The sequence below is a fragment of the Tamandua tetradactyla genome, chromosome 18, assembly GCF_023851605.1.
Source record: "Tamandua tetradactyla isolate mTamTet1 chromosome 18, mTamTet1.pri, whole genome shotgun sequence".
NCBI lineage: Eukaryota > Metazoa > Chordata > Mammalia > Pilosa > Myrmecophagidae > Tamandua > Tamandua tetradactyla.
In genome coordinates this window covers 75,675,659-75,693,204 of record NC_135344.1, presented here as the reverse complement: position 1 = coordinate 75,693,204, position 17,546 = coordinate 75,675,659, and the positions used below count along the sequence as shown (strand labels likewise).

The 17,546-nt window shown below is 40.2% G+C and overlaps 1 protein-coding gene across 2 annotated transcripts in view; it reads right to left on the bottom strand.

The window, feature by feature from the left end:
• GNAL (G protein subunit alpha L) overlaps positions 1-17,546 on the bottom strand; it is a 190,360-nt gene that overhangs the window by 42,060 nt on the left and 130,754 nt on the right. For both annotated transcript variants that reach the window (XM_077136007.1, XM_077136008.1), the window contains exon 5: positions 4,403-4,500. In XM_077136007.1, the coding sequence (XP_076992122.1) occupies positions 4,403-4,500 (98 nt within the window). The remainder of the gene's footprint in view (positions 1-4,402; positions 4,501-17,546) is intronic.

Here is a 17,546-nt window from a genome sequence, read left to right as displayed (position 1 = left end):
TATCAGGATGGAGCCTTTTGCAGAGGGTCTTAGATTGTAAGCTCTCATAGCATGCACATCTATTCTGCAGCTGTAACTGTTATTTCTAAATTCTGAGATGATGAACTATTTGTGTACAAACTGGTAGTTCCCCGAAACGTTGGGCATTTATGTGACAGCCGATACTTAGAGTTAGAGCTCTGAAGCTATGAAAGTCAGTATTACCCCACACAGCAACTATTTAAAAAGTTGAAAAAGTGATCATCCTTCGACTAGAGATATGAATGAAGCTGATCTTGACAGGATTAAGGTAAATTAGAAATCAGGGTAAAGGAGGATACGATCCATATTTTAAAACTTCAAGTTCTGTGTAAGCCCAAAGGAAGAGATGTTTATTTGGTGAAAAATTTATATTTTGGGTATCTGATTATCTAATTTAACTTGTATGGTCACTGTATTTTAACATCATAATTGCATGGCATCCTGAATAGGGAGTGAGATCTTGTTGGTTTGCTCAGGTTAATGTGATGCCCTGATACATCCTAGAGTAATTTGGGTAGGGAATAAAAATGTCTTTGCAAAGTTCCCTTGGGGAGAAAGGAGGAGATATTCAACTTCCCCATCTGGAGAATTTCTCATATCCTCACAAGCAGTGGGGAAAACCAAATCAATACGCTGAGACCTTGGTCATGGGCTCGGCCCTAAGAAGCTTATTCCTGCAAAGGACAGACTAAGCCTACTTATAATCATGCCTAAGAGTCACCCCCAGAGAACCTCTTTTGTTGCTCAGACATGGCCTCTCTCTCTAAGCCAACTTGGGAGGTAAAGTCACTGTCCCCTCACCCCCACCTGGTACATGACTCCCAGGGGTGTATATCTCCCTGGCAACGTGCGTCAGGACTCCTGGGATGAGCCTGGCCCTGGCGTCATGGGACTGAGAAAGTCTTCTTGACCAAAAGGGGAGAGAAAGAAATGAGACACTAAAATTTATTTCAGTGGTTAAGAGATTTCAAACAGAATGGAGAGGTTACCATGAGGTCATTCTTAAGCATAACTATATAGCTTTTACAAAGTGACAGTGTGACTGTGAAAACCTTGTGTCTGATGCTCCTTTTATTCAGGGTATGGACAGATGAGTAGAAAAAATAAGGACAAAATAAATAAATAATAGGGGTTTAAGGGTTAAAAAATTGGGCAGACTGAAATACTAGAGGTCAATGAGAGGGAGGGGTAAGGCATATATGCGTTTTTTCTTCATTTCTTTTTTTTTTCTGGAGTGATGTGAATGTTCTAAAAATGATCATGGTGATGAATACACAATTACATGATGAAGAAACATTAGCATGTGGAATATATTAGAAAAAAGAAAGAGGCTTCAGGTACACTCTCTAGAACCACGTGGTCTAGTATGGTGGCCACCAGTCACATGTGGCCAAGTCATCACATGGAATGTGGCTTAGTCCACACCTGAGATGTGCCATCAGTGCAAAAGACACACTGACTTCAAAACCTGAGTGTGCTGGTCTGAAAGGATGTATGTGTCCTAGAAAAGTCGTGTTTTAATCCTAATCCCATTTTGTAAAGGCAGCTGTTTCTTCTAATCTCTATTCAGTATTGAAATGTTTGAAACTAATCAGATCATCTCCCCGGAGATATGATTTAATCAAGAGTGGTTGTTAAACTGGATTAGCTGGAGGCGTGTCTCCACCCATTCAGGTGGGTCTTGATTAGTTTACTGGAATCCTATAAAAGAAGAAATATTTTGGAGAATGCAAGTGATTCTGAAAGAGCAGAATGACATAGCTACATGAAGCAGAGACCACCAGCAGCGACCTTTGAAGACAAAGAAGGGAAACGCCTCCCGGGGAGCTTCATGAAAGGAAGCCAGGAGAGAAAGCTAGCAGATGATGTCATGTTCGCCTCATGCCTTTCCAGATGAGAGAGAAACCCTGAACTTCATCGGCCTTCTTGAATGAAGGTATCTTTCCCTGGATGCCTTAGATTGGACACTTCTATAGATTTGCTTTAATTGGGACATTTCCATGGTCTAAAAACTGTTAACTTGCAACTTATTAAACTCCCCTTTTTAAAAGCTGTTCTGTTTCTGGTATATTGCATTCTGGCAGCTAGCAAACTAGAACACTGATGACAAAAAAAAAAAAGCATAATATCTCACTAATAATTTTCTATGGGTTACATGCTGAAATGATATTATTTTGGATATACTGGGCTAAATAAAATATACTATTAAAAAAAAAGAAACACTGGAAAGGATTATAAAGCACATATTCCACAATTTCAAATGCAAATGTATACGAATGTCAATACTATCACAGGCTGTGCTAGAAATTCCAGTTGCTAGCATTTTCCTGGTATATCCTTCCCAGCTCTAAAACATGGTGATTTAAAACATAATTTTGTCATGATTTTTAAATGACTGTGAGATGACATGTTGAGAGAAAGAGTGGGTGAGAATAAGTGGAAAAAAATAAAAGGCTTCTCGGCAGGTGGTAAGCCCCACGCGGTTCTCGGGCTACATTCTAGGTTCCGCCAAGGACCTTCTCTGCACTTCCCACATCCGAGTCTAAATAAGTAAGGCTCGCACTTGAGGAGTTAAGAATCCAGTTGTGGAATGAGAACAATTTAAATGACGTACGAATAACCACAAAAACGTAGCTCAGAGACGTGGACTAAAAGGCATGGGCAATTTAAAATGGGCATGTTGATTTGAGGCAAGTCTTGAAGGAACTCTAAAGCAGGGCAGGAAATCAGAAAATTTAAAATATTTTCCTAGTGAATTAGCAATGTTTCCTAGTCACTCTTCGTGGAGGATTGTTAAAAGTTCCTGTGGCCATCTTAGGGTGTCTGAAGGAGGTCTATGCTAAGAAAGTTGTTCTATTTTTTTTAAATACACCCCATAATGCTGAATCCTGTTCTCTAAATACATTCCTGAAACCAACTTCTGGAGCCGGAACTCTACCAGGTCCCATGTTCACTTCCAACTGTGCTCATAATATTTGCAAGGCTTCGTAACCATCTCCAGCCTGTATCACCGGACTCGCTTCTAAGCTCCAGGCCTACAGCCACATGCCCACCTGCCATCTCCACGTGGCCAGCCCTTTGGCAAACTTTTCCAGATCAGACCGTGATCTTTCCCTGTTCTCCACAAGCCTGCTGTCTCCCAGGCACCATCTCGATAACAAAGCATCACCACCCAGACAGCTCTCCTCCCCGAACCCCCACAGCCCAGCTCTACAGAGCCTCCCAGCACCCAGGGCTCATCTCCAGAGCCACCACCTTGGACTACCTCCCTGGTATCTCACTGGCATTGGTTTCAGTTGCTCATAGCATCTGGAATACGGTCCCAGTTCCTCAGCATGGCCTTCAGCATTCTGGAGGGGCTCCCCCCACCCCTGGGCTTCTTTCTGGCCATCTTCTCTTTACCCCTCCATTGGAGAAGGGCTTCAGCCAGGCCCTGGTCCGGGCCAGTTCCCAATCCCTTCTCCTCCCGACCCTGCAGGCCTCCACTTGATGCCCGCAGGCTGCTCCCGGGGTTCCTGCAGGGATCCTGGTGTGAGGAAGGGGCTGGGGCGACCCGACTTCTACTCTCCCCTCAAAGTCATGTTCACAAGAAGCCCCATTTTCTAGGTCTGGACATTGTGACCTCCCAGATTTGACGCAGACGAAATCTCTTCCCTAAGCACGAATTCTTAGAGTTTTCAAACTTAGAATGTAAAACTGTTCATTTTTAGCTGTCCAAAGAGTTATGTAAAGTAACTAATTATAAACACAGTTTTTGCTAGCAAAATAGCAAATACATACCAAGATATCTTGATTACTTAACATTTTTCTGGGGACCACTATTTTCTAATGGTAACAGAATGTATCTAAAATAGCAAGGGAAGATAGGAAAATAGGCATTTCAGGGAAAGACAATGAACCAGCTAAGGCATCAGAGTCTTCTTGCTCTTCGTTACCTTTTTTCATCAATGTTTACTTATTATTTTCTCTTTTCAGGGCTCGAATCTACCTCTTCTGAGCATAGGCCGGCTTGAAAATGTCAGTATTACTTTAACTTTTAATCTGGGGATCCCTGTTTCCAAACTAAGATATAATCATGAATATTTAAACATACTATATCCTAGAAATATGTCTACGACTCTAGAAAAAGCCAAAAAAAAAAAGCCGAACAGAACTGAAAACTATAACTAGGACAAAATGAATGAAATGGCTCCTGGTTCTTCCCCGAAACACTTTCAATTTCCCAGCTACAATCGTGACACCCGTGAAGTTGAGTTCTGTAGTGAAATGTGAATCATTTGTTCCTTGCACTCAAGAAGCTTGAGGGTGATGGGAGGGTCGCCTCACTGTGACGTGACCGTGTCCCCCAAAGAGACCGCTAACCTGGAGGAGACACACTTACTATTGTGCGCAGTCAATCAGCTGGTACTCGTTCGATCTTTCAAAGCAGGCTTTCACACCTTCGTCATCCCAAAGCTTCTTCACGTGGTCAAAGAACTCCTAAAATGGGAAAAAGTTGCAAATAAGATAAATGGGTTATAATCTTGCATAAAGTTAAAGTAAAAAGAATCTGCAAAAACAATATACAGGGACTAACAACTTTTCCCCTTTGTAGAGGTATGCTGTGCACTCAGTAAAATGCACAGGTCTTAGGCTCAGTCTGGTGAAAACCGTGCATCTTTGTTAGCATCACTGAAATCAAGTTAGAGAACTTTTTTTTAAATCACTCTAGAAAGTCAGCAAAGATGAAAATTTTTAAGCCAAAAGGTATCGACATTCATGAAGTATGAATACAATTAAAAATTTAAAAACTCTTAGTATTCAGTAACTTCACTAGTTGAACTGCCATCTCAGCAATAAAACAACGTGCATATTAGGATGGAAAGTTCTGTCCTTTAAAGTTCCTACATGAGTCACGATTATGAATAGACACGGCTGAGAAAATACAATAAATGAGGTCTAGAAGCATTAGGAAGAACTGCACTTTTTTAGGATAAGGGTGACAATTTATTATTTTTGGCATTTAAAAAAACTCTGCTAAGTGTGAATTGTGATTGTTGGCTTAAGCCAATCTTGAGCCTCATTTTCACTCACTGTGGCAAGTGATATCCTCAGAAATAAGAAATTTCATTATCTCCAAGTGAAAGGTAGATTTATGGATTCATACGTTCAAAAGTACCAAATAGCTGTGCCTTGGAAGCACATCACTATAGGCTAGTTGCTGAACATAAGAGAAGTTACATAAATGTTCATGGAAACCAATAATTAGAAATGAGCTGCTAAATATAAAAGACCCGTAAATGTTCACATGATACATTGTTAGAATATTTACGCTCCTTTCAAAATCAGTTGTTTTTCCCTCAAGCAACCCTAGGAAGCACATCTCCATGTGTGATTTGCATGTGAGGATGCTGAGGCTACACAGTTAATGAGCAATGGTTGCCTTCAAATGCATTATCACTACCAGAATTCCTTGGACTCACCATAGATTCTTTGTGGGAAGAAAACAAAGGTTGGTACTTTTTCTTAGAGAGTCACAATTCCACACAAGGCTGGATCCATGAATTTGGGGGCTGATGTTTATAAAATTTGGGAGTTGTCCTCTTTGAAAAAAGTTATGAGTACAAAGTTAGGTACTGGGTCTCACAGGTGAGTAGAAGCGAGGGTCTCTGAGCTTTATGCTTTATTAGCTTCTCAGAAAAATCCAATTCTGACTGCATATATCAAGACCAATCTTTAAAGCTACGGCATATATCTACATCGTTTATGTTTCCTTCTGGACTCTCCCACTGCTGCTCTCCTACTAAAGAAGTTACGGGCTTCTTTAATAAGTATTTTTTTCTAAGAGTCACATGAAGATACACACACACCCACACACCCATCAAACAGAAACCCCCTGTTATGTCATTATGATCTTGGGAGAGAGAAGATGGCTGTTGGGTTGTGGTGAGAATCCTGCATGCGTTTCCTTCCACACGATAGATCATTACCTGTAAGAACACATTTGCTGGATTTACTTGAATACAGGAACTAAGGACACTGCATTTTATAAGAGTTCACATTAGAATTATCCACTATGTTTCTACATGACAGTTTTACAAAAGGACCAAGATGGGTGTGACCATTCTAAACAAGGAGTCTAGTTTCCCAGCTGCTAAAACAAGAACCATACAGAGGGTGGGCTTAACCAATGGGAATGTAATTGGCTCAGGTTTGGAGGCTGGGAGAAGTAAAAGTTGAGATGAAAGTAATGCTTCGAGGTAAAGCTTTCTCCCTGAAGACTGAGGGCTCTGGGGCTGGCTGCTGGTGATCCCTGGTCCTTGGCTTTCCAGTCATGCATATGGCAATGCCATTGCCCTCCTCCTGCTGTCCAGTTGGCTTCTGATTTCAGCCCGTGGCTTCCTTTCTCCGCCTGACTTTCCCTCTGCTTATAAAGGACCCCAGTGATCCAGATTAAAGCCCAACCTGATTCGCTGGGCCCCATCTAAACTGAAGCAGTATCTTAAGACATCCTTGGTTTGCAGTGGGTCCACCCTCGACCAGGATGTCAACCAAAACTACGCGCAAACTGGAGCGCACTGCTCAGTCCACCACACAGGTCAGTGAGAAAACCCCCCAATCTGCAGAACTCCCTCGTCTGGCTTCCAAGAATCCAGAAGGGCCCTGACAGGGTGGGAGGGAAAAGGCAAACCCTGCAAGCCCGCACGGCTCCATCTGTCTGCAGTGGCTCTGGGCCAAGGCCAAGGGGATTAGAAGGATGCATCAGTGTTCACCACGAGACTCGCAGGCCAGCGTGTAAGTGTGTGGACCCAAGGAGCGTCACTGTGTGCAGCCAGGCGTCAGTGGAGGGGACAAGAGCCAAGCCATCTGCAGGAGAGCCCCCAGATGGAGTGATGGCAAAACCCAAGGCTCTGGTCACTAGGGATCAAACGCTGGGCCAGCTGCACCCTGGGCCCCTCCTCCTGCCAGGCAGGTGTCTCCAACTCCGCTGCACAGACGAGGCAATGTGGCTTGGGTCAGAGGTCCTGGTTTCCAACTCGTTTTTATTTTAACTTTTATTTTGAAATAATTTCAAATGTACAGGGCAGGTGCAAAAACAATATAAAATTCCTACAGTGAACTCCAATCACCTCATTTCACACATGAGGAGCAGAGGCTGGGAGAGAGCGGGGTTTTCCTGGGTGGCCCATTCTGGCTTGGTGAGCTGGACCAAACGCCCGAGGCATGGTAAATGGGATTCAGGTCAGTAAACGGAGGTGCTGAACCTAGAATCAGGATGCATAACCGCTGGGAATGTGCTGAGAGCAAGAGCAAAACAGGAACGGTGTGATCGTAAAACAGATGCTTCGGATAAGGCACAACAGTCTGTCTTCCCTTTGACTTCCTCATTGGTAAACGGACAGGTGTTAGACTAGAAGGGAGCCAGGCCTCCACGATTCTGTGGGGTTTCTTCTAAAGGGGTCCTGAAAATGCTATGGGAAATTCCACAGCTGCTGCTACTGCTGCTTCTTCAACTCAACTATTGATTAGGGAGCATTTCAAATAAGTACAGCAGTAGAGAAAATTAACTCCCAGGTACCAATATTCAGCATCAACATTTATAACTCGTGGGCAATTAATTCTGTTTTAGCTGGATCTCATCCACTTTCCCCTCCTTTGTTATTTGGAAACATATCCCTGACATTGTATCATTTTATCTGTAAATATTTCAACATTATTTACAAAAGATAAAGAAGTATAAATACATAGCCACAGTACCTATGATCTCAACTAAAAAATAAAAAGTAAACGAACAGAAAAAGAAACAATTGCATGAACACATCAAATAGCCAGTCAGCCAATGTAGCTGCATCAGCTGTAATTAAACATCTGTCCAGGACCAGGCTAAGAATCTTGTACATTTGCTAAAATAAGTGAGAAATAAGTAAGAATGATTTTAGTGTGCCTCCATTAGCAACTAAGTGAATAATTCTAAAACAAAAAGAAAAGTGCTTCACAGTGAAATGTAACCTGTTTCTGACATCTGAAAGTATACAGAAATTGAGAGCATGAGAAGAAAATTGCCAACTGACATTTCTTACTTTATTTTCTTTGTCACTGAAATATCAGAATCACCATATGATCATTTATTTAGCAACTGAAATATGAAGTTATGTTATTTTTATTCAAAGGGGTTTGCATTGTTATATAAAATATAAACAATAATGATAAACGTAAAATTACTTTTTAAAAGTAAGGCTTAAAAATCTTAAACCATAACTGGATACAAAAACTCAAAAATGGACAGCACAATACTACCTAATGGTAATGTAATTATGTTAAAACACCGAATGAAGCTGCATCTGAGTTATAGTTCTTTTTTGTTTTTTATATACTTTTTGTATTTTGTATTTTTATTTTTTCTCTAATTATCATTTTATTTCTTTTTCTGTTGTCTTGCTATTTCTTTTTCTAAATTGATGAAAATGTACTAAGAAATGATGATCATACATCTATGTGATGATATTAAGAATCACTGATTGCATATGTAGAATGGAATGATTTCTAAATGTTGTGTTAGTTAATTTTTTTAATAAATAAAAAAAGAAATCTTAAACCATAATTTTGATTTTTAATACCTAACTACTCCATTTCATACTCACAATGTTTTCCTTCTGGTACTGCTGGTCCACAGATACTTTTAAATTAATAAAGTATACTTAAGCTAACTTGGAATTCTCAGATGAGTAACAGTTAATTTTTTTCTTTCCAATTCTTGATAATTACTTTTAAAGGGAAAGCTGTTAATAAGAAATAGAAGGATAAATATTCTTGCATAATTTCCCTGCTAAGATGCTATAATAAAGTAGCCTTTTTGGTTACACTGATACGTGGAATATATTTTTCATTGTGTGTATTTTTCATTTTTGAAATAAAATCCAAAATTATACTCCCTATGTTTTGAAATGGGTGCTGTATGTTTGTCTGGAGTCTGGGTTTCACCCCCACACACTTCGATGATGGGACACTCAGCCTGTCCTAACAGCTCTGTGGGAAACACTAGCAGCCAGAAGCAAAAGCGCTATTCCATACTTTATTTCCCAGTATTATCTCTAGGACAATTTACAGAAAATGTCTCTGTAATTTTAGTACCAAGAATATTCTTTTGCATATCTCAAGCAACTGCTTTTTAAATTGTATTACTAATGGGTGGGCTACGGTGGCTCAGCAGGCAAGAATGCTCACCTGCCATGCCAGAGGACCTGGGTTCGATTCCCGGTACCTGCCCATGTAAATTGTATTACTAATTCTAAATCATATGGATGATGCGTCTTCACTGCTTTTATTGATGCACTGAGTTGAACGTGTGATAGCAAGCATATGGGTTGGTGCAGTATGTGTGAGAACACTAAATGCACCACTTCACTCCAGACTCCTCTGGTTTCTATCTTCATTCTCCTCATTTCCCTTACATATTTCAAAGTCACTTAATTAACTAGCATCACAATTTTGCGAGTAGCACCAAATCTATTTTGAAACAAGCTGTAGCATAAATAAATGGTTAATTTAGTTTTTTTTATGGGAAGACAGTGAATAAAGTCTGCTACAATAATCAAAATAACCTTAGAATTAGGCAGATTAGGTCAGTAGCTATTTAAAATGAATTTTCTAAACCTCAAGTTTACATCTGAGTCACTTACAATTTCCCTTTTCTGACCTGGTATTCTCACAAGTATTGGGGATTGCCAATTTGATGGCACAGGCCCTCTATCTTGGGGTTTGCTCTTATGAAACTTATTTCTGCAAAGGAGAAGCTAAGCCTACTTATAGTATACCTAACAAAACCTCTTTTGTTGCTTAGATGTGGCCTCTCTCTCTAAGCCAACTTCACAGTTGAACTCACTGCCCTCTCTACTATGTAGGACATGACTCCCAGAAGTGTAACTCTCACTGGCAACGTGGGACAGGACTCCTGGGGGTGAGCCTGGCCCTGGCATCATGGGAATGATGGCATCATGTCTTCTTGACCAAAAGGGGGAAGAGAAATGAAACAAAATACAGTATTAGTGGCTGAGAGCTTTCGAATAGAGTTGAGAGGTCTTTCTGAAAGTTATTCTTATACAGTATACAGATAGATTTTTTCAGTTTTTGGTGTACTGCAGTAGCTAGAGGGAAACACTTAAAACTGTTGAACTGTAATCCAATAGCCTTGATTCTCGAAGATGACTGAATAACTATAGAGCTTTTAAGGTGTAAATGTGTGAGTGTGAAAACCTTGTGACTCACTTTATCCAGCATATGGACAGATGATGAAGAAAAAAAGGAGACAAACTCCACAACAAATAATAGGGGGTATGAGAGTTATGGGATATTTTGGGTGTTCTTTTTTTGCTTTTATTTTTATTCTTATTTTTACTTCTTTTACAGTAATGAAATGTTCAGAAATTGGCAGCTTTATGATGATACTGTGAATCATTGACAGTACACTATAGATGATTATATCTCAATAAAAAACATTTAAGAAAAAAAGTAAACAAAATAAAATGCCCCATTCTAACTTGAGGTGCAAGACTTTTAAACTGAAAACTACAAAACATTGCTAAAAGAAATTGAAGAGATCTAAATAAATAGAAAGACATCCCACATTCATGGATCGGAAGACTTAATGTTGTTAAAATGACAATACCACCCAAAGCAATGCACAGATTTCAATGCAATCCCTATCAGAATCCCAACAGTGTGTGTGTGTGTGTGCATGTGTATATATATATATATTTTTTGGAACAAAATCTATGAGTTTAATAGTTTGGAGCTTAGTGCAAGATATTCACGGCACCCCTATATGTTTCACCCTGTTCCTATATAAGAAAATAGGATAAGGGACTGGGCCATAAAAAATAAAAAATTAAATTATATCCACCATAACTTATTCAAGGTGGCAGAGATTTTTTTTGCAGAAAAGAAAAAATCCTAAATTTCATATGGAATTTCAAGGGACCCAGAATAGCCAAAACAATCTTGAAAAGGAAGAACAGAAAGAAGGAGGACTCCCACTTGTTGATTTCAAAACTTACTACAAAGCTGCAGTAATTTAAAGGTGGTGCAGGCATAAGGATATATCCATAGACTGATGGAACAGAACCGAGAGCCCAGAGACAAACCTCACACCTGTGACCATCTGATATCAGACAAGGCTGCCAAGCCCATCCAGTGGATAAAGAACAGTCTCTTCAACAAAAGGTTCTGGGAGAACTGGATATTCATATGCAAAACAATGACGGTGGACCCTTACTTCACACCATACACAAAGATTAAAATGGATCAAATACCTCAGTTTAAGAGCTAAAACTACAAAATTCTTGAAAGAAAACACAGGGACAAATCTTCATGAGCTTGGACGTCACAATGCTTTCTTAAATATGACACTGAAAGCACAGGCAATAAAAGAAAAAAATAGATCAAATGGACTTCATTAAAATGAAAAACCCACAGATTAGGAGAAAACATTTGCAAACCATATATCTAATAAGGGCTTAATATCCAGGATGTATGAAGAACTGCTACAATTCCATAACAAAAGATCCAATTTATGAAAGGTCTTGAATAGACATTTCTCCAAAGAAGATGAACAAATGGCCCAATCAGCATGTGAAAAGCTGTTCAACATCATTAACCATTAGCGAAATGAAAATCAAAACTACATGTGTCAGAATGTCGAATTGGTGCATCCTTCTGTCTCTGTGGTTTTACTTTTTCTGGAAGCTTCATATGAATGAAATCATACAGTCGTTTGTGTTGGCTTCTTTTACTTAGGATGATAATTTGAGATCCACCCATTTTGTTATGTATGTTAGTAGTCTTTTTTTTCCTTAAACTTTTAATTTTGCAGTAATTTCAAACTTACAGGACAGGTACAAACATACTACAAAACCCACACAGAGAACTCCAACATACCCTCCCTCAGTACTCAGATGCACCAATTTCCTAAATATGAGGATATCCACGTATGTGACCACCTTAAGTATAACTATCAAGTCCAAGAAATTTAATATAAAGCTATACACTACATTCACATTTTTCAGATGTCCCAATAATGCACTTTTGGGCTGTTTCTCCTCCACTGTCAGATTCAGTCCTGGATCATATATTGCCTCTAATTGCCATTATTTCTTTAGTTGCCCCCCCTTTTTTTTGAATTGCGGAAACACACATACTACATAAACTTCCCATCTTAGTCACTCCCAGGCGTACCATTTAGTGAGATTAATCCCACACTGCTGTGCTACCCTCACTGCCATCCATTATGAGAACTTCCCCATCACCCCAACAGAAACCCTACACTTGTTACGCATTGGTTCCCCAAATCTTACTTCCCCTGCCCCAGGTAAGATGCACTCTGCTTATTGTATCTATTCATTTGCATAGTCTAGGTATCTCATATTACATTTAATGGGTGCGTTGTATTACATTTTGTATAGTCATTCACCAGCTAATGGGCATTTGGGATGTTTCCAGTTTTTTACTATTATGTACAGTGCTGCTAGGAAGATTTATGTACAAGTATTTGCATGGACATTTATTTTTCATTACTCTTGGGTTCCCAAGGGCAGAACTGCTGGGTCACCCAGCGAAAATATGTCTCACTTCAAGAATCTGTCAAAGTGTTTTCCAAAGTGCTTATTCCATTTTCTCAAGAGCAGAGCCTAAGGGTTCTAGTTTCTCCACATACCACCCCATATTGCTTGTGTCTGTCTTTTAAATTATTCTAGTGGGTGTGTAGTGGCATCACCTTGCAGTTTTAATTTGAATTTTCTTTAAGACCAGCAATATGGGACATCTATTCAAGTGACTGTTGGCCATTTATTTATCTCCTTTTTGAGGCATCCATTCCATTTTTTTTTTCTCATTAGAAAAATTAGCTTATCTTCTTAAGTTTTATTTATTTATTTTTATAAGAGTAAGCATTCTTGTTTTTCAATATATATATCCTGGATTCAAATCTTTCGTCAGATGTGTGTTTTGCAAATATTCCCCATCCCCTCCACCCCCTGCACTGTAGCACTTTAATTTTCTTAACTTTGATAAGCAAAGTTTAAAATTTTGATGATAGTCAGTTGATCAATTTTTTTTCTTCATTTACGGCTTATGCTTTTTTGGTGTTTTCTATCTAAGAAATCTTTGCCTAATCCAAAGTAAAAACAACAACAATAAATATTTCCTTCAAGTTTTTTTCTAAACGTTTTGCAGTTTTAACTCTTACATTTAGGTCTGTAATCCATTTGAGTTAATTCTTAGGCATGGTGTGAGGAAAGGCCTTGGTTCACTTTTTTTCCCCAGTTTCCCCAGCACATTTATTGGCAAGACTATTCTTTCTGTATTGAATTACCTTGGTACTTTCATTGAAATAGACCCCAAAAGTGTGTGTCTATTTGTGGGTTCTCAATTCTGTTCCATCTTGATCAAATCCATAGACAAGTCTTGTAGTATCTTCAGAGTAAGTCTTAAAATTATGTAGTGTTAAGTCCTCCAACTTCGTTCTTTTCTCACAGTTTTGGCTGTCTAGGTTTTTGGAACTGCCACATACATTTTAGAATTCGCTTGTCAATTTCTATAAAAAAGTGCCTAGTGGTATTTTGACTTGGACTGCACTGAATCCATAGTTCCCTTAGGGGAGAACTGCCATCTTAATATTGACTTTTCCAATCCATGAACATGAGATCTCTATTTATGTCTTATTTAAATTCTCTCAGTAATGTTTTTTTAGTTTTTAGTGTACAGATCTTTGACACCTTTCATTAAACGTTTTCCTAAGTAATTTTTTTGGGGGATATGTTATTTCTGAATGCGCATGGTTTTTAATTTCACTGTCGGATTTTTTTCACTGCTCTAATGCTTAGACATAATGGATTTCTGTATGTTGATTTTATATGCTGCAACCTTACTAATTGCACCTATGAATTCTAGCAGCTTTTGGTTCCTTCTTGAGTTGCTGTGTACAGAAATAGTTCCTCAAGTGGCTGTGGCAGCTCTTTTTTCCCTTGCTGATGTGACATACAGATTTGGGGCAGAATCAGAGCATGTTGTGGCTTCAAAGTACAGGATGGCTGGACTGGCTGAGAAGCTTCACAGCCTCCACAGGCAGGTTTCTTGCTGTTTGCTGCTCTTACACAGTTTTTGTTTGTTTTTTAAGATACTAGAAGACTTGTCTATGGATTTGATCTTTTATTTCCACATTATAATCTCTTGAAACACCTGGGCTAAGTAAGTACACAGTTTTAGATCCATGACCAGTACTAGAGAATTAAATAAGTCTACCCTATAGTGATGGGAACATATAATTTTACTCGAGTTTTTCTTTTTTATCCCAAAATTAACTTTTTAGTGTTTGATTATCTTCTTCCTGATACTCCCGTGTCTGTGCTTCTGAGTCTCCCTGTAAAATCTCAAACCTCTGAGAAAACTGCACTTGGAACATGCCGAACAGATTCACAAGAGAAACTTATTTGTGTGGGAACAGAAATAATTAGGTATTTTCATTAGGAAAAAGAGACTCAAAGAATCACGACTTTAATCTTTGCTTCCAGACAAGGCTTTATCTAAGCTATCTGACAAAAATCCTCCTTGGAATGTCAAGCTTGAATTATATAACACTTTTTATTCTTGGCCTTTCTTAGTCACCCTGAAACCTTTCTGCTGTATGTGCTGAGAGACAAAAAGGAGAAAGCAGGTCCCCTCTTCTTGGGAACTCAGTTAAATTTAAAGGAGATGCCTGCAACATTGGGTTCTTTACATCCTACAGCTACGAACAATTAGATACATATTTCTTTGGGAACATTTTAGTGTAAAGCGCCCTAAAGATGTCTAATGCGGAATCACAAAGCAATACTCCTGGGTTTTGGTGTCTGGGTGCCTGAGTCTCAATCCTGACTGTGGGGTTAACCTCTGCCTGTGAAGACTCGGCTTCTTTCTCTGCTCCAAGGGGACAGCTGGCAGCATCTCAGGGCAGAGGCACGAGCTCAGCTGGGCTGGTCAGTGTGTGGTCAGCATCTGCCTGAGAGCAGAAGGCAGGTGAGGGACAAAGTGCACCTGTGAGAGGCAGCCAGGGCAGGGGAGACAAGACAGCGGGGACGGGGTGACACCACAGGCTCCGGTCATGGTGAGGGGCCCTGGAAAAAGCCTTTGGCTTTGGACACAGGAAGGCCCTGGGAATAGGACTCTGTAGATTTGGTGGAACTGAGTGAGGCAAGGCCTGCCAGATTTCAACAGGCCGAGAGGGGAAACACACGGGAATGGTGTGCAGACTTGGCAGCTGGATTCCGGGAGCATTTATGGACCATCTTCTAGGTGTAAACCGTTACACAGGTACTGAGGGTGCAGGACAGAGGGCTCGAGACGCTGGAACTTCAGGAGCTTACAGAAGACAGGGGAAGACGCCATGTTCACGTCCGAGGCACTGGACAGATGATGGCAGGGGACACAGCGAACAGACAAAAGTGACTTTAGCTAGAGGGCACTGCCTCAGCCACACCTCCTCTGATTCCCAGCATTCTTAACTCTCACCGTATCCTAAGATTCCTGCGTTTGCTGTAGGTTTCCAGACCTTTCTGAAAAGGCCCCTGAGCTAAGGCAGTAAATTTAATAGCTGCTGGTGAGGGAGTGAGGCTGGCTGGAGAGAACCTCAATAGATTATCAGGAAAAACACACCAGGGGGAGAAGGGGGCCAGCAGGCTGCTTCCACAAGCAATGTGCACTACAACTTCAAAAGGCGCCCCAGTCTCTGGGTGATGCATCCTGAGCCCCCGAATGCTCTGTGTAGGAAGGGAGTGCCGATAACCAACCACTGGGGCAGCCCATGTTTCGAGGCTCTGGAGAGGTAGCAAACAGCTACAGGAAACTTAAAACCTAGCACTGAATGGAGGTATTAGGTGTCTCCAATTTCTACATCTAAATAAAAGGAAGGATTTCAAAGGCCACGATGGAGCTTTTCTTCAATTCCGCAGCAGCTGCTAATGTGGCATCAGATAACTGATATAAAAGGGACAAAAAATTGTTCAAAAAACCTAAACAGTTTGCAATTCTAACCTTATGTGTTTGTACTAGATAATCTTTTTGGATTTCCTTCAGTTCTGGGATTCTCTGATTTTAAGTTTAATATTTTCCTTCCCTTCTTAAAAAAATATATATATAGTTTTATTAAGATATAATTCATATACAATTCACCCATCCGTAGTGTACAATGAATGGTTTTTAGTATATCTGCACAGTTGTGCAACCATCGCCACAATCAACTTGAGAACATCTTCCTCACTCCCAAGAGAAACCACCTACCCATTAGCAGTCACTCCCCATTCTCTCTTCCCTAGGCCTCTGGTGACTACTTATCTACTTTCTGTCTTTATGGATTTGCCTATTCTGGATGTTTTACATGCATGGAATCACATTACAAGTGGCCTTTTGTGCCTGGCTTCCTTCAGGTAGCCTGATGTCTCTGAGGCTCATCCATGCTGTAGCATGTATCAGAACTTCATTCCTTTTTATTGCTAAATAGTTTCCCACTGTATGAATATACCACGTTCTGTTTATTCATGCTTCTGTTGAACAGAAACTTGAGTTGCTTCCATCTTTTAGAAATTGTGGATAATGCCACCATGAATGTTTGTGTTCAAGTCTTTCTGTGGACGTATGCTTTCATTTCTCTTGGGTACATCCCTTGGAGAAGATTTCATTTTCTCTCCCAAGAGATATGTGCAAAATTATGTTACAAGAGTTACTGGCTGAAATTATTGATTCAAAATGATTCACTCATTCCTCAATCTTTACTACCTTTATTAAGCTTTTATTTATCCTACTTGAGGTGGGTACTGTGGCAGATATTATAAGATGGTCAGTTTTATCTAGTTTTTGAGTGTGTTTCAGATTTCAGTTTGAAAGTAAACCTGGCATTGTTGGAATTCTGGACAATTCCAAGCAAATAAGAAATTCCATGAGAGCTGACTGCCCAGAGTCCCTGCTGGACCCACTCACTCACCTTTTATTCAAGCCACAGACATTTCCTGAGTTCAGTTTGGACCATGCTTTCTGCTAGAACAGGAGACGACAGAGAAAAGGCAGAGATAGTCCTTCCCCCTTTTCAACTTATAGTAAATGAGTGCATGTTCTGAAGGAAAGGTACAGGGTGCTCCATGAACTTAAGGGGGGGGGGAAGGGCATCAAGGCATCTGGGGTGGGAGAGTGGTTATACCTCCTAAATCACTCATTCATTTATTTAGCAAATATTTATTGAGGCCTGGACTGGGTGAGATTTGTAAAGGAGTAGAGTTGGAATGAACAAAGCCCAAAAAAGAAAATACAGGGGGCTGGGCCCAGCAAGAAGCATGGAATTTCTTCTGTAGGTAAAGTACCTCCAGGCCGCTGAAGCCACATCAGCGCTCAGCCCTCCTCTCACCTGCCTGTCGGTGGCTCACGACTCAGCCGACCACTCCCTGAGACACTTTCGGCTCTTGGCTTCCAAGACAGCACTCTTCCTGGTTTTCCTTCTAAACCTCCGCAACTCCTTCTAAGTGTCC